This window comes from Eptesicus fuscus, chromosome 2, assembly GCF_027574615.1.
Source record: "Eptesicus fuscus isolate TK198812 chromosome 2, DD_ASM_mEF_20220401, whole genome shotgun sequence".
Taxonomy (NCBI): domain Eukaryota; kingdom Metazoa; phylum Chordata; class Mammalia; order Chiroptera; family Vespertilionidae; genus Eptesicus; species Eptesicus fuscus.
In genome coordinates, this window is record NC_072474.1 from 46,793,393 (window position 1) to 46,819,770 (window position 26,378).

The following is a 26,378-nucleotide window of genomic DNA, read 5'->3' on the forward strand; positions in this document are numbered from 1 at the left end:
TGCCTGGATTGCGGGTTCGATCCCCAGTAGGGGGCATGCAGGAGGCAGCTGATCAATGATTCTCTCTCATCATTGATGTTTCTATCCTTCTCCCTTTCTCTCTAAAAACAATAAAAATATACTTTAAAAATAGTGTAAGCTTTGAGGCCAGGTTTAAATCCTAACTCTACTAATCCTATATAATAAAAGGCTAATATGCAAATCAAACAGCTGAACGACCGGTCGCTATGATGCGCACTGATCACCAGGGGGCAGACACTCAACACAGGAGCTGCCCCCTGGTGGTCAGTGCGCTCCCACAAGGGGAGCTCCGCTCAGCAACAAGTTGGGCTCATGGTTGGCTAGGCGTGTTGGTAGAAGCCTTTCCCTCCATCTCAGCACCGCTAAGGACCCCTCGGGGGATTTCCCCCTTGGGGTCCCAGACTGCAAGAGGGCACCGGCCCAGCTGAGGGACCCCTCCCCAGTGCACGAATGTCGTGCACCAGGCCTCTAGTTATTATATGAACTTGAGTGTTTCATCTAACAGGGATTTGACGAGATAATGAGGACCTAGCATACAGTACTTCAAATAATAATTATTTAAAATTTTTTCAATATACAGTATTTTAATTTCTTTCAACCTTATTATTTTCCGTTTGTGTTCTTCCACCACATCTTATTTGTGAAGGTATATAATGAATAATAATAAGATAGTAAAACCTAAGTTATCCAAAATGCTTGGGAAATGAACCATTCTGGATAGGTAAATTTTCCATAAGGGCACTTTTAGGTATAAAAAAAATGGGATAAAACTACTTCCTAAACCTATTATACACTTCCATGCCTTTTTAAAAAATATATTTTTTATTGATTTCAGAGAAGGGAGAGGGATAGATAGAAACATCAATGATGAGAAAAAAAACATTGATGGCTGCCTCCTGCAAGCCCTCTACTGGGGACTGGGCCCACAACCCAGGCATGTGCCCTGATGAGGAATTGAACTGCAACATCCTGGTTCATAGGTCAATGCTCAACCGATGGGCCACGCAAGTTGGGCTCATGCCTTCTTGAGGAGAGTATACTGGTGGCAATTAAGCTTTTTCTTGATGAATCACAGGAATAAATCTACTTGACTCTACCTAAGACTTTTTTAACATATAGTTCATGAATAGAAGTCAGGATGTGAACCTGGATGTGAAAAAATTACAACTTTGTTTTTACTAATCTCTAACTGAAAATTCACATTTCCTTCAATTTTGAATATAAGCAACAAATCTATATCTGTGTCACCAATAGAATCACAGATACTTTATATCACAACTGTTGCAAACTCTGAAAATATTTATGTTCGTCATTTCAAAAATTTGGTCTTTCTAGGCCCATCACAAATGTGTTAATAAAGCACATTTATTCCTATATCAATTTTTAAAAAAAATATTTTGTGACTATTTTGAAATGTTTTCTTTTATAATACTGTAAGTTTTATTTATACATTTAAAAACATTATTCTGAGAAGAGTTCATGGCTTCACCAAACTGCCAATGTGGTTTGTAGCACTAAAAAAATGCAAGAACTCTGTCCCGGTCCTCTGTTAATTCTGAGCATTGACATGTTTCATGATACTTTCATACTGAAGATTGTTTAAATTGAAGTAATACAAATTGGCTTCTTCAAGGTATGAATGTTTCCTACCACCATTGAAGCCTGGCTTCTGAAAGAAGAAAATAAATAGATGGGGAAATGAGTCATATAAAGTTAGATTCAGATGGCATTGAAAGTAGAAACATAAAACATCCTACTCTCCTACTTTCTAAATTAAGAGACAATATGAAATCCCATTCAATAAATACTCTGAAGTCAACAGCATGGGTTCAAATTCTATTTCTGCCATTTATTAGCTGTGTGACCTTGAGATAGTAATTTAATCTCTGCATCAGTTTATTTGTAAAGGGGGTTAACAAGCATAGTATCTGGTAATGTGTTCCATAAATATTACCCTTATTATTATGCTTACAGATTTATTTCACACTATGGCCAGTTAATGTCTCACTGGTTAGTTTAATAACTTACATTTATACACCACTGTAGTCTACAGTGTCCTTCCACATACATTATGACATCTAAACGACACAATAACCCTGTGAGAAAGGACAACAGCTATTACTGTGCCTAGTTTAGTGTTGAAGAAACTAAGTAACCACACAATAGCACACAAATGGGAAGCGACAGAGCCGGAAGTCAAACCTGGATTTCTCCCTCCATTCCAATTGCCTAACCCTGTGTTCCTACTCTATTAGACTGGTTAAAAAGAACAAAGGAAAAGATTATGGGTTGGGGGATGGGGAGTCCAGTAGGCCAGGAGGTGAGCACTTTAGTGCTTTTGCTACTCACAATGAGTTGCTCTGACCAGAATAATCTGTATCACCTGGAATTTGTTAGAAATGTAGAATCGCAGGTTTCATCCTGGCCTAAATCAAAATCAGCATTTCAACAAAATCCCTAGGTGATTTCAATAGCGACTGGTTTGAGAAACACTGTTTCACTAATTCCCCTAATGACAGTATTATGTTCTCTTGAACAGTATGTATTAGCTACCTTAACAGACCTATGAAGTTTTTACTAGGTAATACTTTCTTGTAACAGGAAATAACTTGCTGTTTCCCTTTTTTAAAAGTGTATTTTAAAAACAAGTTTGTCTTTCTACTTAATTCTTAAAGATCGCCACTTCGTTAAGTGGGATCATTAAGGAATATTAGAAAACTTTAAGCAGGTCAATGCTACCTTTAAATGACTTTAAAATTGTCTTACTAACCTTTGCCAGAAAGAAACACTAGAGAGCAAAATACTTCAGACCCAGCAGATTAAAACAGGCCAATCCTATCCTAATACTTCTTCCCCTGGGTGTTTCATTAAGTATTGAGTTTTCTGATCCAAAACTTTGAATTCTTGATTGAGTTTCGCAACGCTGTGGTTCAAGGAGTAAAAACATAACAGGAGGAAAGGAGTAGTAAGTCTATTATTCCATACCTAAACCTTGGCGGATGGTGCCGGTTGCTTACAGAGACCAGCAAACAGCCCGTCTTTCTCTCTCTATTCTCCATCGATTAAATTCACAGTTGAGCTTGACTCCTAGGCTGCTCAAATTATGGGAACAGGTCTACATGGGTCTGCTCTTCTCAGTATATTGATCCTTTCAGGTCAGAAATACATTAGATTTCGGCTGATGGGAGCGCCGGTCAGCGGTCCGCTAGGTCCTATTTTAAATTACGATTCCCGTGCTGGGATTCGCCTCCGCCCAATGGTTAACCCGGCCAGACCCGCAGGAGAGTCAAGATCTCTCACCTGCTCCACCACAAACTTCAAAAGCCCGGGTCAACCCGGACTAAAAGTATCTAGTAATTAGTCCAGGGCGCCTCCCACCGCACATTCCTGATTGGGCGCGTGAGAGGGATGTGTCGGCGCGCGCTCTTACCAGTCCGGGGAATTCCATTTCCTCTCCCTCCCACCAGCAGAAGCATTCAGGGGCGGTGCTTCCCGGCCACGGCCCGCCCCAGCTCCAACCGGTGCCTACTGAATCTCGCGAGAGTTTGTGGGTTTGGGGGCGGGCCCATATCAGGAAGAGTGCACAAAACTGCCCTTAAAGTCATTGCAGACCTCCAGCTCCGGTAAACCAGCCACGAGGTTATCGCGAGAACCGCCTCCAAACCAAGTGAGAAAACTGGGGGACGCTGCTGGGAGGGGCGTGGGGTTCTACGGCGCAGCTGCCGTGTCCATTACCTTCCTGCTATGGACTCCTTCCGGTTCTCGATGCTTCTCTGAGTCTAAGGGTTTCCACCGCCCCTCTACCCTCCCCCCCCAAGCCCATGACCCGCCTCCGGCCCCCGCCCTCCCAGTCCAACCTCCGATCAGTTTTGTAAGAAGGTGCTGTTCTGAAAAGAAGGAAAAGTGGGTAGCGCAGACACTCGGCCCTGGACGTGGGAAGTGAACTGACTCCCGCACCCTTAGACGCGTCCTGTGCTCGCGAAGGCGGCGTTGGCGGACTGATCCGCAGCGGTGAAGAGGCAGGCGGGGGGGAGGGGCGGAGCGTGGCAGCTGGCAGTAGTTCCGTCAGAGCGGACATCTTGTGGCTGTGTCGTGCGCGTGAGCCCCGTAGGGCCGGGGAGGCACCCAGCTTCCGCGCGGGGAGGAGGCCGAGGCCGCAGCCGGAGGGAGGCCCCGGCCCCTCAGTACGCGTGGGTGTGGACGGCTAGGGGAAGGGAAGGGAGGCCGGCCCACTGGCCGGCCGGGGAAGGGGGATCGCAGGCCCTGGGCGGCTCGGGTGGCCAGCCTGTTGGGTGGGGTAGGGTGGGGAGAGTGGAGGAGCCGGGGCCGCTCCTGCTTCAGGGGGAGGGGGAATGGGCGCGTCCTCGCGCCTCCGCCGGAGCCTCTGGGGCTGCCCGGGCGCGTGGTGGCGGGGGCTGGGCGGGAGCGCGCTGGAAGGCGGAGTGTACGGTGGCGTCAGGGGCGACACAGAATAGCTGTAGCTGCGGGGACAGCAACACACACCTAGCCTCTCTTCTTTATTCCCTCCCGCTCCCCGCCGCACCTTGGAGCAGAAACCGAAAGGAGCCCGGCGTCGGCTCGGAGCCTCCCGTTTCCCCCTCCCCCTAGCCTTTCTTTGCCCCAGTGACGCCGGCACAGCGCCGACTAGGCCCCGGCTCCTCCTCTGCTGGGCTCCGGACCCTGCCCCGCACCCACCCCTTTCTCCTACGCCTCTTCCTCTCCCACCCGGCCTCTTCCTTTCGAGAGGCCAGGAAGTCAAAACTTGTAGCCTCCCCTCCGCTCCTCCCGGTCCCCCTCGCCCCCTCTGCGGCCCGAAGCGCGGCATAGAGGCTGTTGGTGGCTTTGCCACGCCACCCCACCCTCCCCGGATCCCGGCGGTTTTAAGGGACCTGGATTCATCGGGGTCTCTCCGGGGCCTGTGCGAGTGCTGATCTGCTTCGTTTTTGCAAAAGGCGCCTGTGTCTGGCAGAGCCGGTGTGAGACGAAGAGACAAGCCTTCCCTGCCGCCGGGGTAATCAAGAGTTTGGGCCGGACCTTTGAGCACACACCGCGATAGTGAGGAGCCAGACGCAAAGCACAGACTATGGCGCTGAAACGGATTAATAAGGTAACCCCGGAGCTGAACGCGACGGGGCCGTGGGAGGAAAGGAAGGCCCAGGCCCGGGGGGAGCGTGGGGGTGGGGGACGTGTAATTTTGAAAGTAGCCTGCTTGGATCGTTCTTCCTTTGGGGGATGGGGAACGCGGATATACTTTGTGAAGAAAGAGAGGTTTAAAGCTAGTGATCAGAACACTCGTGGCAGGTGGGGTGTTATCTTGAGTATGTTTTAGTGAAATTGGTGCAAATTTGGGGTGGGGAAGAGTGATTTCAGGCTCCTTGGTTCTGCTTTTCTAAAGGAAGAGTTCTTCTGGTTTAGGGGTCAAAATTGAGGGGAGACGCTCCCGCAGATGTCATGGCGCTTCCTGTTCTCGGTGCTTGAAAACTTAATTGTAAGATCAAGGTTTTAGGCTTTCTAGGGAGAAGAAAGGTAGGAAACTCAGCGGGAAAAAGATCGCAGAAATCCGGCGGGTCCTGAACTTGATCAGGGGTGGGGGTGGAATTGTCTTAACACCGGAGGAGCCGTGAAGGAGTCTAGTCAGACACTGTTCATCACTCTGGGCTGGTTACACAAGAAGTGGTGCTGGGAGGAGAGGCGCTGACACAGTGTTGCCACTTCCTATGGCTCAGGTTTTCCCCCCGACACTATTTATCAGAAGCACACCGGGAACTGATGTAACAGCCTCTGGAAGCTTGCTCTCTTTTGGCGGGGGGATGGGGGGGAAGGGGTGCGATGGCAGTAGGCTAAGGTTAGGTGTACCTATTTTTGCCTCAGCCCATTTCAGAGCACCCTCTGGGAAGATTGATTCGCTACTTGAAATGTTTGATATTAACCTGTCGATCTCAGTTGCGAAAAAAGGGGGGGAGGTATTTCAAGCCTCTGGGTGAGCGGAACCTCCACCTCCGGTGGTTTAGTCTCATTTTCTTGCTCTAACTTCTATCCCGCATTTTAAGATGGCGGCTGCTTTAACTGGTTCAGGCTTTTTCCGGCATCTCCTTTTGTAATAATAAGAAACAATATTCTTTGTTAAAGGTTAACTTTTACATTAGGTTGTACACTGCGCTAAGACCTCCTGCTCTATACTTAGCTATATTCAAACTCTCAGACCGTATTTCCCTTTTTTGTAACTTGTGTGTATGTGTGATGTGTTTGGTTCTTGCACAATCCAGGAGGGTGGAGTATTTACAGCTAACTTGAAAAAAATGTCATGGAATAAATTCAGCCTTACTAAAACTAGGAGACGGGAGGTTGTGGGTTAGAATCTTTTAAAAAGGGTTGTGCATGGAAGGAAATGCAAGTTCGTGGCTTTACTAAAATAGGCCTGATACTGATTAATTTTACATTTACGTGTCACTGGTGTTTATTGGAAAAAACTGCTATATTTGACGATGAAGTTTTAGATCTTCACTCCATGTATTGATGATTTGATTTTGTTTTAGGTCATCATTGCATTGACATTGTTGGTTTATGTAAATATAAATTTAAATCTTTATATATTTGAGAAGATGGAAAAGAAGAAAAACTAGGAATTAAGGCTTAAAGGATTATTTAAACACCCTTTTCTGTGACCCCTTTGAAGGCCAGCAGCACATTGGAGAAGCAAAGTTATATTTTACAGCACAGTTAAATACAAAAAACACAATATTTAGTACAAATCAAAACCTTTTTAATCTTTGGGGATTCAGGCCACTAAGATGTGGAATAATTTCAAGTCTGTAGCTTTTTATACATGTGGAACAGAACATTTTAAAGGAGGGTCTCATTGATTTTTTTTCTTTTGCAGGTGATAACCAGCTGCTGTGACACCACTTTTAATGATTTAAAAGCTCTAGAGAGACACTGTAATGGTTAAGAGTGTGAACTTCGGAGCAGAAATGCTCCAGTTAGAATTCTAGGACTGGGCAAGTTATCTGTGTGCTTCTATAAAAATGAATATTTGTTTAATACGAACAATAGATACTTGAGTGCCTAGTATGTAGCAGGCACTGTTCTAAACACTGGGGATGCAACAGTGAGCAAAACATTTTAGATTTCTAGATTTTATTTTTGTTTTGTTTTTAGTTCTATATTAAATAGATTAATGTGTGGCTTTGAACTGGCACGTGGCACTCAGATTATTATTACTGCTGTTTTATTATCACTTTAATCTTCAAAACTTTTATTAAAGAACTTTTTTTAGCCAAGTACTCTTTTTACTTGCTTGTCATGTAAATATTTTGAAGATGTGTATAGTATAGAATCTTGATATGACACCTAACAAATTGGAAAAATCGCTGTTGTTTTTTTTTTAACCTATAGAAAAGTTTTGACTTGCGTGTGCTTTGGTTTTCAGCAGTTGCTGTCAGAATCACACAGTGAGACTTTAAAAAGAAATTCAGTTCCAAACAGAATTTTAGAAGTGGACAACCATTGAGAGAGGGTACCTTTGTTCTAGGAATAATGAGGTCAAGTAGGCATTGATGTTAGTATGGTATTTCTTGTGTCATGTACCTATTTATTTTGAATTCTTTGAAAGCCTCCAATTCCAAATACTAAGATATATCTTATTATTTTAATGAAGTGCTTATTGTCCGACTATCTAACCATTTGGTAGTTCATTTGATTAAGCCTTTGAATTTATTTTGTTCTAAAGCTTGTGTTTTTATAACTTTTTGTTCGAATATTTCTTAGACCAAACAGCCTTATCAGAAAACCTTGTTTGGTTTTTGCTGTATTCTTTATTTTAGACGAGCTGTAGTATGGTCTAATGAAGCTATTAAACAACAATAATCAAAAGTAGAAACTCCAAGTTGATTGGTGGTATTTGGGAGCAATAGTGATTTTACTGTTAAACAAAATAACTACAGTGCATGTATTTTGGGGATATTGAGAGAACTTGGCATAAAATATAATGTGAATCAAGCCTGCAAGAATAGCTTCATGCTTTGTGTGTTCAGTGTGTTAGAACTATTTGCAACACTTGTGTTAACTCATTTAATCTTATAACAACTCAAGAAAGCAGGTACAATTATTGTCCCCATTTTGAGATTAGAAATCTTGAGACACATGTTAAAGAAAAAACTCCCAGGGTTATATCAGAGTTGGAATTAGAACCTACTAATAATAGCTTGGTCATAGTATCTACTGTGTATTCAACATTGTTTCTTAAACCCATTGTATCAACTAATTTAATCTTTAACAACAACCCTGAGATAGATGCTCTTACCATTCCATTTTATACTTAGGGAACAGGCAGAGATGTTAAGTTACTATTGTCACACAGCTAGTAAGTAACTGAGATACAAATCAATTTACACTCTTAAACTTCATGCTCTACTGGTGTTTTGAACCATATCATTTTCTGTTTTATAGTTACATGAGTGTCATGTTAGTCTTGGCTACCTGAAGTAGGCTCTTTTTCTTCCATTTAGCAATGAAATGGGATTTAACTCTAAATACTGTGAATTGAATATTTAGCTAACATGAGTTTTTGAAAGTACCAATGATTACCTTTTTGGCCTCTCTCTCCAAGGACTATGAGAACTACCATGTACCCAATTGATCACTTAGGGATATATTGAACTTGTCCCCAGTGAGCTTTGAGGGTGGATACACTGTCTTGCATGTGTTTCTTTTAAGAATCTCAAGACATCTATAGCTAATTTAATTTGTAGGACAGTTGTGTGACTGAAGGATGCTTGATCTTATAATGACCTCCATGTTTATTTAATTTGAAAAAGAGTGCCTTACTCTAACACCTTGTGCTTTGGTTTCATCATGCTCACCTGTGGTGTTAATTCTGGTTTTGTTATTTGTACAAATATAGTTAAAAATTCTTGCTAGCACTAGGGGAAAAACATATCAGATATGCCTATTGCTAATTTATGTGTTAACTCATGGATTCAGGTGCCATTAGTTATCTAAGATATTGTCAATTCTTGAGAATTTCCCAAAGCATTTTACTATAATCTTTTTCTATTAAAGAAGAGAGTAGGTTCTTCTCTTCTTTAAATAAAAGTATTTTTTATTTAAAGAAGATAAAATATTTATCTTATCGCAGATAAAAATATTTCAGATTAAATTCTCAAGTCCTAGATTGGCTCTTACATTTTATTATATATGTTATTATGTATGTGGGTTTTGATATGAATTACATTTATATGTCAGAATGCTTAGCAGAGTTTGAAGTATACAGGGACAGAGACAGGGTCTTATCAGACTGAGTTATTTTTCTGTGGAAACAGGCATAATTTTAAAATACTCCCTAAAGGCATTTCTGGAGCCTCCCTCTAGTTGAGAACCACAGACCTAGGGGATAATCATTTAGTCAATACTCACTGAGGTTTTATTCTGGCTTGGAAGTCTAGTCCCAGGGGATAAAAAATAAGGAAGCCTGTCATTACCCATGAGAATCTTTGCTTTGAGTGGAGGAAATAAGCATTTTAAACACATGATTAGATATTTGTACCTTATACGACTTAACCTTTTAAGAATATTATAAGCCAAATAGGGGAAATATTAAAAGAAACTGTAAGGGGTATCTTCATTCACATATTAGATTTACCTATAAATTATAGGTTTATCTAAGTATTTTTCTTATACTACATTATGTCATTGGTATAGTAAGGTTTTTGTTTTCTAACTATTCCTCCTTTGCCAAAAGAAATGTTTTGAAATTAGTGAAATCAAATGGTTTTCATTTTTTAACTGGGAATTTTGTGTTCTTAATTTGTTTTGCTATCAAAGCAAAGAAAGTATTTTATTAACCAATTTACCCCATTACGTAAAATCTGTTACAACTGTACCCTTGGCCCTATTAGTGGGAAGGGAAATAATTCCTTTTAAAAATATTGATTGATTTTGAGAGAGAGAGAAAAAAATTGTTTTTCTACCAATTTTATGCATTCATTGGTTGATTCTGGTATGTGTCCTGACTGGGGATTGAACCCACAACCTTGCCACAGGAGGGGGGAAATTCAGTGAAGTATTTTATACTTTGCCCAAATAGTTAAATTTGCCCTGTTTGACCTTTTAGGCCTCAGTTGTGGTTCATTGCTTCTTGGTTACTTGTTCATTTTCAGGATGAAATACTTTTTCATGTTAATCCTGGCCTTGTTACAATTACATGGCTAATGTATAATTGAATATTTTCAACTACCTGACTGCTGTTAATTTTTTTTCCATATCTATAAAATGCCTTATTTGCTTTCATGGATCAGAGCTTAGATTCTAAATTTGGCTTTCTGTCTCTGCCCGTTTAGATAATGCTTACAAAAGAAGAGCTTTGAATAATCTTAAATGGCTTATCTTTAATGGTGACCTAAAGAAAGAAAATGTTAGTGTTATTCATTCAAGCCATTCTTTGTATCTCGTCTAATGAATAAACATGCTTGTGTCATCTATAATTACAATTAAACAGGAAGTTAATATCTTGTCAGTGATGTAATGAGATGGTGTGTAGCACCTACCTCCTAGTCTTTAAGATAAACTTCCGGAATTTCTCACAAGTTATAAATTTCAAACTAAAACTTTTTAAAGGAACTATTTCTTTCCATTCGTAAGTCTACAGTTTTATGAAATTGTTCGGGTCCCAAAATCTTTTTCCAAGCTTCATTCTTTTGAAATAATGTGTGATAACCATATGTTTCTGAGATGTTTGTTGTTTCCTTCCTTGCCATTTGTATCTACATAAGGTATGTAGAAATTTCACAACATTAAAGTTAATAAATTTTTGTTTACTTCATAGTAAACCTGATCTTTATAAGAACAAGTAGAGCAGTTAATATCTGCCTGATTGGACAATGAATTGTACTGCATTTTGGCCTCTCGTTGGTCTAAATCTGTACTCTTATACTGCTAGGTTTTAAGGGTCCTTGAGGGTGATTCTTGTCTTAAAATTTTTTATAGAGGCATTCTTGTTTCCCCACCTCATCTCCAGTCCTCAAGGGTAGTACTTTGTTTCTTAATATAGGTGTAAGCAAAAAGGCCAGGGCTGTCTTTATACTGCTGATTCACGTGGCCATACAATTATTGTCTAAGTCAAGTGGAAGGTTTTTCTTGTTGTTTAAAAGATTTTTTAATTGATTTTTAGAGAGAGAGAAATAGGGAGAGGGAAAAGAGAAACATCAATGTGAGATACATCAGCTTCCTCCTGCACACCCCCTATGGCCGTGGTCGGCAAACTGCAGCTCTTTGGCCCCTTGAGTGTGGCTCTTCCACAAAATAACATGGCCTGGGCGAGTATTTTGAAGAAGTGGCATTAGAAGAAGTTTAAGTTTAAAAAATTTGGCTCTCAAAAGAAATTTCAATCGTTGTACTGTTGATATTTGGCTCTGTGACTAATGAGTTTGCCGACCACTGCCCTACGGGGATCGAGCCTGCAATCCAGGCATGTGCCCTGATGGGGAATTGAACTTAAAACCTTCCTCAAACTAGGTTTTCTCTTATGGGCCCCCATTCCAAAAAGAATGGGCAGACTCGTTCCTGTTTAATCACGTGTCTTCAGATGAGAACACTTACTGGCTTAAGTGTATCTGTTGGTTGCCTTTTAGAGAGATTTGCGTGCCCCCTTTTCCAATGTGTCTTTTTAGGTTTTTAAAGGGAAAGGAGAAGCATATTTTCCAATGGGGGAAGGCATGAATTCTCACTAGCCAGGTATGCAGGTTTTAGGAGAAGCAATTCAGAGGAAGGTTATCCCAAAAGAAAATTTCCCTGAAAGAGCACACCGTGGCGAAGTGATGCCTAATCTTCATGGGTTTTTTTTAATGGGCAGTACAGTTTTTAGCATTGTACCCTAATTGTATGTCCTTGATCCATCTTAGTGTTCCTTAAAGGAGAGTATGAAGACTTTACAGGTTTTATATGTGTGCTGTTTTTTTTTCAGGTCCTTGAGACTGTTCCTCTCTACTATGAAACTAAGTTGTTAATTTTAGTTCTTTATCTAATTTTATGCATTTTTTTTTGTCTCAAAGCATGTGAAACTTAGGCTCTAAAGTCATTTCATAAGGTGAAAAACAAATACAAAATTCCTTTAGAAAATTCCTTTTAGTGGCTTCATTGGAAATTGATCTCCCAATTTAGAAAATACAGTTTCCTCTTACAGTGGAACAGATGTTCTCATTTGTCTTTCATTTAAAGGCTATGTAACTTAAAAAATAGGTAATACTAAATTCACACTGAGTGTAATAGGTGCAAATTGAATAGTTATGGAGGAACTGATCCTAATAAAACATCAGTTTCCCCTACCTTGTTTAATCTGAAGCACCTATTTCTTCAGTCGAATAGAGAGTTATGTCGATATGGTTGAAATTTTTTTTCTCCAATTTGCCAGATGCTATATTAAATACTTCAATACATGTTTGATGGAAGGACACTTGAGAAAGCATTCTTTTTGGAACCTATCCCTAGACCTATTTTTCAAGTTATCTAGTAGATACACTATTTTGGCCTCATACCTGAAGCTTAGCATGCCCTACACTTGAACTCAGTCTTTTCTTTCTCCTAATAAGGGGCTCTAATATAAAGTAGTAGTAAGGACTATTTTCATTTAGTTAATGTTCTCTCACTGAACTCCTAGCTTTCTAATATGGTTATCTATTTATCTGTTATTTGCATTTATTATATTTACTATATATTATAGTAGTATATATATATATATTCCTACAGAATGGGGGTGAGAGGAGGGTCTGTGATACTATCTAGTAGTGTGTGAAAATGGGGAGAAATGGCAGAAACCAAATTTGAGATGTTAACTACCTCTTGGGGAAAGGCAAAGGAATCTGGGGAGTACATGAGAGATTTTCAATTATATCTGGGTCATATATATATATATGTATATATACACACACACACACACACACACACACACACACACACACTAGAGGCCTGGTGTATGAAATTTGTGCACGGGTAGGGTCCCTAGGCCTGGCAGGTGATCAGGGCCAATTGGGACCTCCCTTTGCCAGCTGCTGGCCAGGGTCTCCCTTCCCTGGCTGCTGGCTGCAGCCAGGGCTTCCTTCTGCCTTGCCCCCTGGTGGTCAGTGCATATCATAAGCGAGCAATCGAACTCCTGAGGGGACACTTTGCATATTAGCCTTTTATATATAGATAGATGGATAGATTTTTAAATATATTTTTATTGATTTCAGAGAAGAAGGGAGAAGGTGAGAGAGAGAGACATCAATGATGAGGGAGAATTATTGATCGATCTGGACCAAGCTCGCAACCTGGGCATGTGCCCTTGACGAATCCAACCTGACCCTTCTATCTGTAGGCTGATGCTCTTATCCACTGAGCCAAACCAGCTAGGGCCATTTTTTATATTTGAACAAAGTAGTAAAAATGCTAAGCTTTGCTTAACTATCAAGCTGGACACACAATTACATGGATACTTTAGGATATGGTTTAATTTAAAAAATTAAAAGAATCATTTTGGGTGTACTATTGCTAGTATGTTAAAAAAACAAAACATGATTTGTCTTACTCCTGCTTAAAAACTATCCATGACTTCCCATTGTCTTTGAGATAATCTTGGACGCAATATTTAAGGCTCTGAAAAGATCCACCCTGATTAATTTTTCTGGCCACATCTGCTGCTCCCTTACTGTATGTACCCTGTGGTCTCTGATATACCAAAATACAATCAAAGTTTTACAACCTGTGTTCTTTTACACTCTGTCTTTGAATGAGTTTCTCTATTTAAAATGCTTATCCCTCCATCAGGACTCAGCTCAAATGTCATGTTGTAGACCCAGGCAAAGCATTTGAATGCCTTTATTTTAAGTTAGGTTGTTGAAATGTAATTTTTTTGTTTTTGCATTATGCCTACTTTTATGTTAGCTCAATCTATTGGGGAGGCGTTCATGCTTTTTTATCTTGGTGTTTTCAGACCTAGCATGCTTTACACTAAAAAGGCCGTCTTCATACTAATGAATATATGTTTTGATGGTGAAACTTGAGCTAATAAGCTAATGTTACATTTTTCATTTTTAGAAATGGGTTTAAATTAATCTCTAGTTTCTGTGATTAGATTGAAAAGTTAACTTTTTGCTAGACCAGATACATAACTTCTTCCTGTCCCTCCAATTTAATTAAGTTTTTCCATCAGTACTTGAGCATTACTTGAATGTGTTAGTGGGATAAAATCTGTATAATTGGTAATGGGTTCTAGTAGCACTCTGCTTAAATGAGTCTATTTTTGTTTCTTGGATTTACTCAAAGGAAAACTGGTGGTAGTTATCAATCAAGGCAACAGATAGCTATAGGAACCAAAGCAAGCTATAACCTCAGAGCCTGAAATTGCCTATCTATATGCCAAATCAGCTTTTTGTTTTCTGTCATCCAGTGTGGTCTCTTTTTCTTTGGATTCGCCATGTAATTTCAGGGCACATGCTTGCCAACAGTTCTGAGCCACATTCTTATGGGTCCTAGTTAGAGAAGGAAGAAGTGTTACTTCTAGCTTCAGTTTGAAAAATCTTGGGCAGGTAGGTAGATATGGACAAACTGATAAAGTCAAGTTGTGGCTTTGGTTACTTTCCAACTCTGAGCTAATCACTGAGGCTGAAGGAACAAATTCTGTGATTAGCCCTAAGTAATTTGTTTTTGGTGGCTGACAGATCACCCACACTATAATCACATGTTTGGAGTAAGGGAAAAGTATTTCCATGAAAGTAGGATAAGATGGATTATTGAATAGACAAAATGTCTGCTACATAGAAGAATATCTAAGAAGACTCTTCACTATGCTTTTTTCTCCTCTGCTGAGATATTTTTTTTATATCTTACTTGCTTGTGCTATGGGCATAATAATGTATGACAATTGTTAACTTAGAAGTAAATTCTGTTACCTAATTTAAAAACCTGTTTTGATCCTTAAAATAATTTAGGTAACTTTTTAATGTTCAATTTAAAGTAGATTTTAGTACATAAATTAATTGGCCTGATTTTAGGTCTTTTGATTATTACTTCAGAGGTGTCTTGGTCATGCAAAATAAGGCATTTAGAAATTATCTAAGCCAGTGGTCGGCAAACTGCGGCTCTATTGACTAATGAGTTTGCCGACCACTGGGATAGGGGCTTAATCACAAGGAACAACAACAGCCTGTAATTATTGGAATCGAGAGTCTGCGTCAGTGGTCGGCAAACTCATTAGTCAACAGAGCGGCAAACCGCGGCTTGCGAGCCGCAGTTTGCCGACCACTGATCTAAGCAATGAGAACCTGCAGTTAATGGGAGTAAAGAGTTGAAATTCAGTGCTAACTAGCTGAAATTAGACCTTTAAAGGAGTGATAATGCCAACATATAAAGGCTTAGTGATTCATAAATATCAGTGTGCAGAAAAACTGTAAGAAATATTTTCTTGATCTTAATTAAAATGTGTAACTTTCAAGTAGTATATTAATACAGTATTCTAGGTCAACTTTATATATTCTTGAACTTTTGTTTGTAAAAAAGTTGTTTTAACATAGAGTGTTTTGTTAAAACAACCATCATTAAATTGGTTTTTATTTTAAAATAACTGCTGGGTATTTTTCTTTGGGTATTTTTTAACAAGCTCATTATACTTAGAACAAGGTATTTATTCAGTACATAATTTGGGATAGATCAATGTAAGAAACTCATTTTTTGTAATAAATGAATTCAAATGCTTACTGGACATTTTTAGGTAGAACCACATGAAATTTCAGTTTCTAGGAAAAAGGAGCTTAGTGTGGGTCACACCCTACGCGGGAGTCTGTATTTGTTTCCCAATAAATTTCCACCTTTCCAGATAAAAAAATTTGCAGTTTCTGTTGTTCAAAAATGGTCAAATATTAGTAATTTTGTACGACTCGAGCAAATAGCATGGTTTCTTTAAAACCCCATCTACAAATATTTCTTGAATGGCTGATCTTGTGTCATGGCTAAACAACTGCACTATAGACAGCTAATCATAAAGATTCGTCACATAGACAAAAGATTTAAGGGCTAATGCTTTAATATATAGCCTATTAATGAAGCAATATTGCTTTTTTAAAATTTTTTGACTTTTTACAGAGAGGAAGGGAGAGGGATAGAGAGCTAGAAACATCGATCAGCTGCCTCCTGCACACCTCCTACTGGGGATGTGCCCGCAACCAAGGTACATGCCCTTGACCGGAGTCGAACCTGGAACCTTTCAGTCCACAGGTCGACACTCTATCCACTGAGCCAAACCAGTTAGGGCTCAATATTGCTTTTTAATAAACAAATTATGAGTGCCTACTCAGGATGGGTGGTATGCAAGTGGTCTGCTCGTTGGTGAGTACCTAGTACATCATATGCCAGGTTGTGTGCCAAAATGCTTTAACTCATTCATCTTCTCCAAACTTCTGTACAAATAGACATTGCTATTTTAGAGACGATGAAATAGTGGGTCTACATTGGATTAAAAGTGAGACTTCAAAATGATATGGTATTCAAGGAGGACATAATGTTCTTATTTCAGGATGGTATGTTTGAGCATTTGAATTGCATATGTAGTGTTTTGGGGTTTTAGTAGCATTTTTAAAAATTTACACCTTTATCTTTTGTGGGAAAGGGGAAAGGAGTGGGTTGGAACCAGATTAAGTTTTAACCTTAAACTTTTTGGATCTTTATGTTCCTTAAGCAGAGAGGGAAGTAGGCTGCATAAGTTAGCTTCTGGTTTCTCTTCTTTTTAGTGGGCTAGTTACACAATATAATTGATTGTATAAGTTTTAAAACATAGGAAAATTCTGTGTTCATATAAGACTCTGCTTGATTCTTACATACAATAAAGTACATATATTTTGAGATGGTGTTAAAGTAGATTGCCATTATAATAAAAGTGGCTGGTCATGGAATGTAAGTAATTGTTATATAAGACTGATCTAGCCTGTGAAAAAGTCATTTGCCCAATAATGGATAGTTGATTAATTCAAGTTGCCAGTACACTTTTTACTCAATAAAACCAAACTAATACTTATTTCAGAATAAATTGATACTTTGTAAATTGTTTCTTAAAAGCTGAAATATGGATGGTTTCTCTTAATCTATTGTTTAACCCTGTGAAGAGTTCCTGTAACTCCTACTGATCAGAATCAAAAGTGTTTGGAATGAATTTATGTTAAACATGAAAGTAAACGTATGTAGGAAGCATAAGGGTGTGGTCTGATATATCATCCTAGCATTGTGAATCCTGGGATCTTTCTGGCTGTCTTGATTACCTTATAAGCAGTTGTGGTATGACTTTCAGAAGCAGATTAGCAGAGTTTTATCAGAACACATTTTTTCCAAGTTCTATTGAGATAATTAGCATAAAATATTGGTTTGTTGATGGACACATAATACTTGGGTTAATGTATATTTTAAAATGATTACCACAAGGACAATTCTTGACTGATTTTTTTTTTAATGGAGTAAATCCAGACTGACCATTCCTGAACAGTTCACCATTTTCTTCTCTTTTCTTTTGTTTTTGTTCCTCACCTGAGAATATTTTTCCAATTCTTTTTAGAGAGAGTGGAAGGAGGGAGGGGGAGAGAAACATTGATGTATGAGAGACATTGATTGGTTGCCTCCCACATATGGCTGACCAGAGCCAGTGATCAAGCCTGCAACTGAGGTGTGTGCCCTTAACCAGAATGGAACCTGAGACCCTTCAGTCCGCGGTCCAACCCTCTATCCACTGAGTCAAACCGGCTAGGGTTAACCATTTGCAGAAGTGCATTTTGATCATATGATAAAGGCAATTATTTGTTATCTTTAATTCTCATTCATCTTAAAAAGCCCAATGTTATCTTGTGGGCCTATAAATTTCTATGAGGATTTATATATAGTATATGTACATGGAGCTATATCATCTTAATTTTTTTTTTAAACCTAGTAGATGAACAACTTTATTCTCTCACTAGATAAGGCACATTTGTTATGCACAAGTCATGGAAGGGCTAAGTGCATATCTTTTGTAAATATAAGGTCAGATGGAATTACGGAAATTGCATGTTAGTTGCTAAAGCAGAACTCTACCTAGAGACGTAGGTTCTTCTAGAGTTGTAATTTTACTCAGTATTGAGTAAAAAAAAACAAAACAAGGTTGAGTTGAGGGAACAAGGAGATCAAACCAAAATGAGGTTTTTCAAGTGGACAATGAGGTCGGTATAGTTTGGTTCAGAAGAACAGTATTTAAGATAGTAAAAATGAGGGCCTCTGAAATGGTCTGGAAAATTCAAATGACATGAATCTTTGAGAACTGCCTTATCTAGTTCTTAAGCTATGAAAATCCCTGATTACAATTTTTTGGTTTGTAAAAGGACAGCTGTTCCGGTAATAAAAATTTTTATATTGCTGTCTATACTTTTGTGAACCCTAGCCAACGTGGTTGTCTTGGATGTGTCCATTAAGTAACTAATTTTCCTCTTCCAATAGAGTATATTTATTATTAATGTGAATAGTGATTGTATGTTCCTAAAAGAATGAGGTGAAAATGAACTGGAAGCAGTTGACTCTTTGCTTATTGTAATTTTCTGCTTTGGTGTAGGAACTTAGTGATTTGGCCCGTGACCCTCCAGCACAGTGTTCTGCAGGTCCAGTTGGGGATGATAGTAAGTAACTTTCAAGTTGATTTTTATGGCTAATTTCATAAAAGCTTGTACATGTTTAGATAACAAGAGTTTTTTGTTTTGATTTTAGTGTTTCATTGGCAAGCCACAATTATGGGACCTGTAAGTATTAACAATTTAAAATTCAGCATCTATCTAGTTGTAATTTTTAATTTAGTCTTTACGTTTCTTTTATTACATTGTAATTCTGTTTTGAATATGCCATAGTTGTACTTTTCTTTTGAAAGAAAGATTAATTTTAATGAACTAGTCATTTGTTATATATATACTATGTGTGTGTCCCTGTGGTCTAGAATATAGCATCTCTTAACCTACCAAATATCTCTTCACATCAATCTAGTTTTCTTTCATAGCAGTATAAAGCATTGTCACAGAGCTTCCTGTTATTTGTACAGCCAATTAATTAACTGGCTCTACCAGGGCCTTACTCAAAAGATTATTCTGTTCAGTTAACTTCTCCAAATCTAGCTTTAACTATATTATTTTGATATTGATTCTTTCTGGAACTTTGGTATTATACAAAATTTGAATATTTTTAGGTAGAAAGTGATATTTTGAATACAGCAAAATTCCTTTCTATCCTGGGTAGATAAGAAACTGTATATGCTGGATAATTGAATATTCAGAATTATGGATACCATCTAAGAATTTCACAGAATTAGAATGCAGTAAAACATCCTGGGGTAAGACTGTATCTTGCACAATACTTAACACTTTTTTGACTTGAAAGGCACTTTCGGATTTCTATTCTATTCTCTGTGTGTCTTAACTGAATTTTCTGCTTTCTTCCCTTTTTGATGATTTAATCTCAACATAAATGGCAGTAAGGTATTAGGGGAGATAATAGTCAATAAGTAGATGTTTATAATTCTAAAGGACCCTTAGAAAAGTTGGCCAGCAGATGGGTTGGATCAACAAATGTTTGTTCAGCAGTTCGGATTTTGATTATTTCAATTTTTCTTTTTTTTAATCTCGGCCAATGCGAGCCCCCCTGCCTGTGTGCCCTTAAGGACACAGATGAACACAATAGACACAATTCCTCTCAAGCTTTAAGAAATTTAAAATGTACTGGGAGAGGCAGGCAATTAAAACATGAGAAATAAGTATTACGTGAAGTGCTAAGTAGAAGAAATGTAGGAGAAATAAATTGAGTTAGAGTAATTATGAAATGTTATGACCCTAGAGGTAAAGAGATTAAGAATCACATCAAACTTGGGGGATTGTATTTAGTTTAACTTGGAAATATATGTGAGTTATACTAATATCTAAAAAATTAGGATTATTCATTCCCAATCTCAAGAGCAACTTTTACTGCTTTAAATTTAAATTTATTTTACTTTAAAAGTGATTGTCTGATTTGGTAGCAAAATTGTTATATTTTTTTTTAATACACATAATTAACTAGTGGCTTTATCCACTCTGGTCCATGAAGTGTTTTAAAAGCTGACAATCTTCACATTTAAAAAACAAAACTCTGACTAGGCCCTCATTCCCACAAGCAAAAATGCCTTGGGACAGAGTGGCAGCTGGTTCCCTTTTTAATATAGGGTTTGTCATAGTTCTACCAGATTCACTTTATTTTGCCTAGCTAGATAGAATCTGTAGGCACTTGAAATTGCAACTTCTAGAATTTTCCCATTTTAGGTCACCCACACCCAATTTTCAAAGCAAAGAATTCAGTAAAATGCATTATCATATCTATCAAATAAAGCTCATCTTTGATCCAGAGGGTGCTTTGAGATAATTTCATTATAAAAATTAGTTGTCAGTATTAATACTTGAAAGAGTTGGTATCCAGCTTTTTGGTGTGCATAATAAACCAACCCTTAAAACCAGTGTAATGTTTTTCTGCTTGACTTAAGATTTCACTTATACCAACAGTAAAGTTAAAGTGAAACATAAATGAGTAGATTATGCTAGAAATTTTTCAGAGAATAAAAGATAGAAAATTGCTTATCCTGACGATTTTTTAAGCTCTTTACCTTATTGCTTTTATTTGCAAAAAATATCTCCATTTTATATATTTTAGATTATGGCTATTCCTTGCTAAATTATTTTTCAGCAGCTGTTTGTTTGTTAATCCTCACCCCAGGAAATTTTTTCCCTTGATTTCTAGAGAGTGGAAGGGAGTGAGGGAAGTGAGGGAGAGAGAGAGGTAGAGAAACATCCTTGTGAGAACACATTGATTGGTTGCCTCCTGCGAGCCCTGACTAGGTCAGGCATCAAACCTGCAACTGAGATACATGCCCTGGCTTCAGCAGCCTTTTAATATAATATTAATGACTAGCTGTTTTCTGCTTTTAAAAGGACAATACTTTGATTTTCAGAACTATTTAAATATTCCCTGATTAACAAAAACAAAAAATATATTTAAACCACAACTGCAGTTTTGCTTTGGCTGCATTATTTCCTGAAATGTACTTGTTTTCTAGAGAGATTATTTCTTACTATTTGGGTAATTTCAGGAAGGAGTCAAAGGTTACAAAAACTTACCCAAAATACCAATCTTGTCCTCTTTATAAGTAAGCACCGAAGTTTAAGTGCTGACTTATAAATAATTAATGATTATCATTGATTTAAAAAACCCTCATATTTTTGGCTTTTGATATCATCTTTGTGCCAAACATAGTAATTTGATTAGTTAAATATACCTTATTTTGTTAGTATGCCTACCCTGTGTGTGATACAGATGTGACCTAAAAGAACAGGGATAGTGGTGATGTAACAACCCATAATTGCAGATCTGCTGGAAGAACAAATGGTAACAATTATTTTTGCTTGGAGTATTTTTTAGTTAAAGTAATGACAGTGCCACAGAACTCAAACGGAACTCAAGATTTCTGACTTTCTAAGGAATAGAACATCTTAATAAGTTTTAGTACAGAGTCACTGTTGAATTTTAGTGGATTATAGTCAGGAAATACTGTTGGTCATTAAAAGTTACGAGGCAAAAATGTTTGGTTCTAATTACATGCGTTAGCGTATTCTTTTTGAAGGTAACATATTTTGAAAGTACAAATACTCATAAAAAGTAAACCTTTGAAAGAATTAACAGAGCATTGCTAGTTAGGCAATTCTTAAAACTTTTTGGCTGGTAATTCCTATTAAGAATTGATGAGTTGAAGAAAAATTAACTTGCCTATTGTTTCTGATATTTACATGCCTGATTTTTCTTTAATTGGAAATGAAGCTGTTAGAAAGATATTTTGAAATGATTTGGAAAACCACACTGACTTCTACCTAATCTATGATGAAGCCATAGAAGAAAGTACAGGCATACCTTAGAGGTATTATGGGTTAGATTCCGGACCACCTCAATAAAGCTGATATAACAATAAAGTGAATCATAATCTTTTTGCTGGTAAGCGATCTTGGCTTCAATTTGTTTGAAAAAACAAACAGTGACATCTGTGAAGTGTAGTGAAACAAGGTATGTCTATACCATAACTGAATAATGTAGCCTGAGCAAAATCAGCCATGAAAACCATCTGAAATAATTGGTTCATTGGTATTTTATTAGTCCATTTTCCATTTATATATTATGTCATTTCCTGCAAAATCTATTGATACATAAAAACTCTTCCCTTCACTCCTTACTCTTTAAGAAGCTTTGTAGTCTAGTAGAAGAGGGAACTGGAAGCAAATAAGTTACAAGTATATTGGGCATAGTAACTGTAGAGATGGGGGTATAAGAGAAGGGCAGCCAGCAGATTGGACTAAAGGGAAAGCTGTATTTAGGTATGGTCCTGCGGGTAAAGAAGATAAGGACACGTCAGAATATTTCAAGTAGGGGGTAAAGGAGGTATGAAACATACTTATTTATGTGCAGTAATGAGCATATTTTGGTGGGAAATGAGGCTGACGTGGGAACCAGATCATAAAGCACCTTGGGTGGTTTGGAATTTGAACTTTATCTTGAAAGCTGTACTAGATTTCAAGCAGAGGAATAACTTGTATCTTTAAAAGACCACTTCAGCAATAGGGCAAAGCTGTAGTGAAGGCAGGAATACCTGTGCTAAGTCATTGCCTTAATGGTAGACAAAAGATATAGTCCCCCTTTTCCAAGATCCCCAGAGGATGCCTGAGTCCATAGGTAGTGCCAAACCCTATATATACTATGTGTTTTCCTATGCATACATCCCTGTGATAAAACGTAATTTGTAAATTAGACACTCAGTAAAAGATTAATAACAGTACTAAAAGAACAATTATAACAGTACTAGAGTACCGATGCTTGTGCCGCAAGTGTAGGCCTTCCTTTCCCCGGCTGCCAGCACTGGCTTCCCTCTGGCACCCAGAACCCGGGCTTCCCTCGCAGCCCTGGCTTCATCTGGAAGGTCATCCGGAAGGACGTCCAGTCTAATTAGCATATTACGCTTTTATTATTATAGATAGTGTAGAAAAAATGCTATGTGGGTTATCTCAAAATATGTTATTGTACTGTATTTACCTTTTCCTGTAAAAGTACTTTGGGCTTTACTTTGGTGTCCTATCCGAATTGCCAGTATCACCACTTTTGCCCTGTGGGGCCTTGAGTAAAACAAAGGCTACTTGAACACAAGTACCACAGTATCTGATACTAAGTGACTAATGGGCATGAAATATAGCCTAGGTATGCTGGACAGAGGGATGCTTCATGTTATGGGTGGGATCGAGTGGGACAGCACATCTTAAGAACTGCATGCGACTCTAGCTGGTTTGGCTCAGTGGTTAGAGCATCGGCTTGCGGACTGAAGTGTTCCAGGTTCGATTTCTGCCAAAGGCACATGCCCAGGTTGTGGGTTCCATCCCCCCAGTAAGGGGCGTTCAGGAGGCAGCCAATCAGTGGTTCTCTCTCATCATTGATGTTTCTCTCTTCCTTTCCCTTCCTCTCTGAAATCAATAAAAAATATATATTTTAAAAAAAAACTACATGCAATTTAAAACACAAGAATTGTTTATTTCATGAATTTTTCATTTAATATTTTCTGACTTGGTAACTGAAACTGCAGAAATGAAACCACAGCAAAGGAAGGGATCACTGTAGTAAGATTTTGAGCTAAGGTAATAGGGGCAGTGGGCATAAAAAAGGAGAGTAGGATAATTCAAGAGATTTTAAGACTCATTACGATTTGTAACTACTTAGAGGAGATGAGACTGTCAATGATGAGATCCTGATTTGTAACTTGACTATTGTCATTTGAGTTTTGGACATATGAGACATCCAAGTAGGAATATTTGTAGGCATTTGAATACATGTCCTGGAATGAAAAACATTAGAGAAAGACTCAAGAGTATGGGTCAGGAGATAAAAGCAGAGGGTGGGTCTGTGTGAATATTAACATTTCAGACTTGCCATAGTAGAAGAGTATAGACACTGAGAAGGAGCAACTTGGACTGTTAGGAGCAAAACGAGGGTAGAAGGTGTGTTGTCTAAAGCAGAGATTCAGTATAAATTCTGGGTTTCTAAGATTTGAGTCAGTTTACGATCAAAGTATTCCTTTTTGTTTTTCGTTGTATTTTCTGTTTCCTGGCAATTTATGGTAAATTTGGTAGAGAATTTTGTTTTTTTAGATGCCATAGCTTATTACTCTGGATCTTATGGTTATACCAGTTTTTCCTCTTCTATTTGTATAATTTTAGTGTTACATTGTCCTTTTCATTTCACAAGTATTTTTTTGAACAAATGAAATGAAATTTGGCTTTGCCTAAATCTCATTATTAGATTGCCTTTTCAGAAGCAGTCAGATATAGATAGCATTTGACTGTGAAACTTGGAATGAAGGCTTAAAAACCTTTTGGGCTTGGATTTTATAAGAATTTTTTAGGATTATCTTTAAATTGTTAATTGTATGCAGTATGGACTAGATCAGTAGTCAGCAAACTCATTAGTCAACAGAGCCAAGTATCAACAGTACAACGACTGAAATTTCTTTTGAGAGCCAAATTTTTTAAACTTAAACTTCTTCTAGTGCCACTTCTTCAAAATAGACTCGCCCAGGCCGTGGTATTTTGTGGAAGAGCCACACTCAAGGGGCCAAAGAGCCACAGTTTGCCAACCACGGGACTAGATAGTATGAAAAGGAAGGAGTTTAAAGTACAAAAGACTCAGTTAAAATTATTCTTTCATTTCCAATTTGCATGTTTCTTTGAACTTGATTTTTCATCAGTAAATTGATCTCTTTTAAACCCCAAGTATATCCTGTTCATTTTTCCTATCTGTAACATTTCTCATTGCATGTCTCTTTACCAGACTGTAAGTCCATCAAGATAAGAAACTGTTCTGTCTATCCCTTATACATACCTTCTATATAGAAGGAGTTAGATTAATTCAACTAGTACTTTACAGAGCACTGGGGGTTAAATGAGCTATATTAAAGTGTCAGAACTATAAAAGTTTTTATTTGCCTAACACCCAGAATGGACATAGTGAAAAACCCACTTTAACACTATGTACATACTCTAGTCACTCTAAATTTTCAGATACATCTTTGTCTATCCAAGGGCAATTAAGCAATTTCATATTATCTGTTATCTTAAAATCCTGACTCTGTCATCACTCTTTGATTGGTGTTGATCAGTGGTTTTCATAAGATCTGCATTTAAATCTTGGTTCTGTGATATATTATTTGTACACTTGACAATTTTAAATTCCTTCTTTAATCCCCTCCTTATTCATCCATAAAATGGGGAGCAATGATATCTTTTCTTAGTATTGGTTAAATGTAAAATCCTAACAAGTAGTTTCGCACAAATGTTGCTTCATACTAATGTTGTATGTAATATTTATTTGCTAAGGGAGTTATTTACAATCAAATTCTAATAAGCAAAACAACACTTTAACACTATAACTTGAAAATTTGTTTTCTGTTGAAATGTAAGAAAAAATCCACATTGTTTTCCAAATCTAGTAATTCAGTGTATTGATTTGCTGTGGAGAATTCAATATGCTTTTGAAGAAAAAACTTGCATGGTGTTAAGTGAGAAGTTTAAGGGGCCAATTTGGAATTAAACTATCTTTAAACAACCTATTTGTTTCTGTTCTTCTATTGAAGGTAGTTGTATGTTACCTGCAATAGCTAACATTTTGGTTTGCCAGTGGCCAGGATGATATAAAACCATTTGTGTGTATATTACTATCATTCTACAAATGTAAGAATTTATTTTCAAATTACAGTTTGTTTAATAATATTGCATATTGAGTATTGCTAAGTATAATATTCTTTTGTGAAAATCAGGATCTAGAACACTTGTGCTTCTGGATAATTTTTTAAATTCTTTGGTGACTTATGTAAAATGGGATTTAAGTAAATTAGCGTTCATGGTTCTATAGGTAATTTTGATTGTTTTTCCTTTGATATGAACTGAATTTTATGTAATTTAGCCTTTTATTGCAGTGTAAGTAGTAGGTAATTTTGTTTTGTTATTAGAGAAATGCTTAGAAAATAGAAGGTGTTACATTGTATTATTTAGCAGTAATAATTTTAAGTATCAGTTAAGCATATTTTTTTCCCACAGAATGACAGCCCATATCAAGGTGGTGTATTCTTTTTGACAATTCATTTTCCTACAGACTACCCCTTCAAACCACCTAAGGCAAGTATCCCCTCCCCACCTCCCAAAATCTTTTAGTATAGATTTATATTTTATTTCAGAGGAATAGAGTGTTCTTAATAATAGAGAACAGACTGACAGCTGTCGGGG

General features: G+C 37.8%; 1 protein-coding gene and 1 long non-coding RNA gene across 10 annotated transcripts in view; one reads left to right on the top strand and one right to left on the bottom strand.

The window, feature by feature from the left end:
* Nucleotides 1-1,447: 1,447 nt before the first annotated feature.
* On the bottom strand, nt 1,448-3,966 carry LOC129151604 (uncharacterized). Its single transcript, XR_008558242.1, has 3 exons — nt 3,879-3,966; nt 2,792-2,944; nt 1,448-1,690 (listed from the first exon to the last, which is right to left on the bottom strand). It is a non-coding gene; the product is annotated as an uncharacterized LOC129151604 (long non-coding RNA).
* UBE2D3 (ubiquitin conjugating enzyme E2 D3) overlaps nt 3,587-26,378 on the top strand; it is a 29,983-nt gene continuing 7,191 nt past the window's right edge. The window contains exons 1-5 of one of the 9 annotated variants that reach the window (XM_054726918.1): nt 3,587-3,688; nt 4,974-5,128; nt 18,614-18,677; nt 18,745-18,797; nt 26,175-26,270. In XM_054726918.1, the coding sequence (XP_054582893.1) occupies nt 5,105-5,128; nt 18,614-18,677; nt 18,745-18,797; nt 26,175-26,270 (237 nt within the window). In that variant the 5' untranslated portion in view covers nt 3,587-3,688; nt 4,974-5,104. Of the gene's footprint in view, nt 3,689-3,906; nt 3,925-4,088; nt 4,216-4,973; nt 5,129-18,613; nt 18,678-18,744; nt 18,798-26,174; nt 26,271-26,378 lie in introns of those variants that run through there. The other 8 variants (XM_054726938.1, XM_054726948.1, XM_054726914.1 and 5 more) reach the window with 8 other exon arrangements.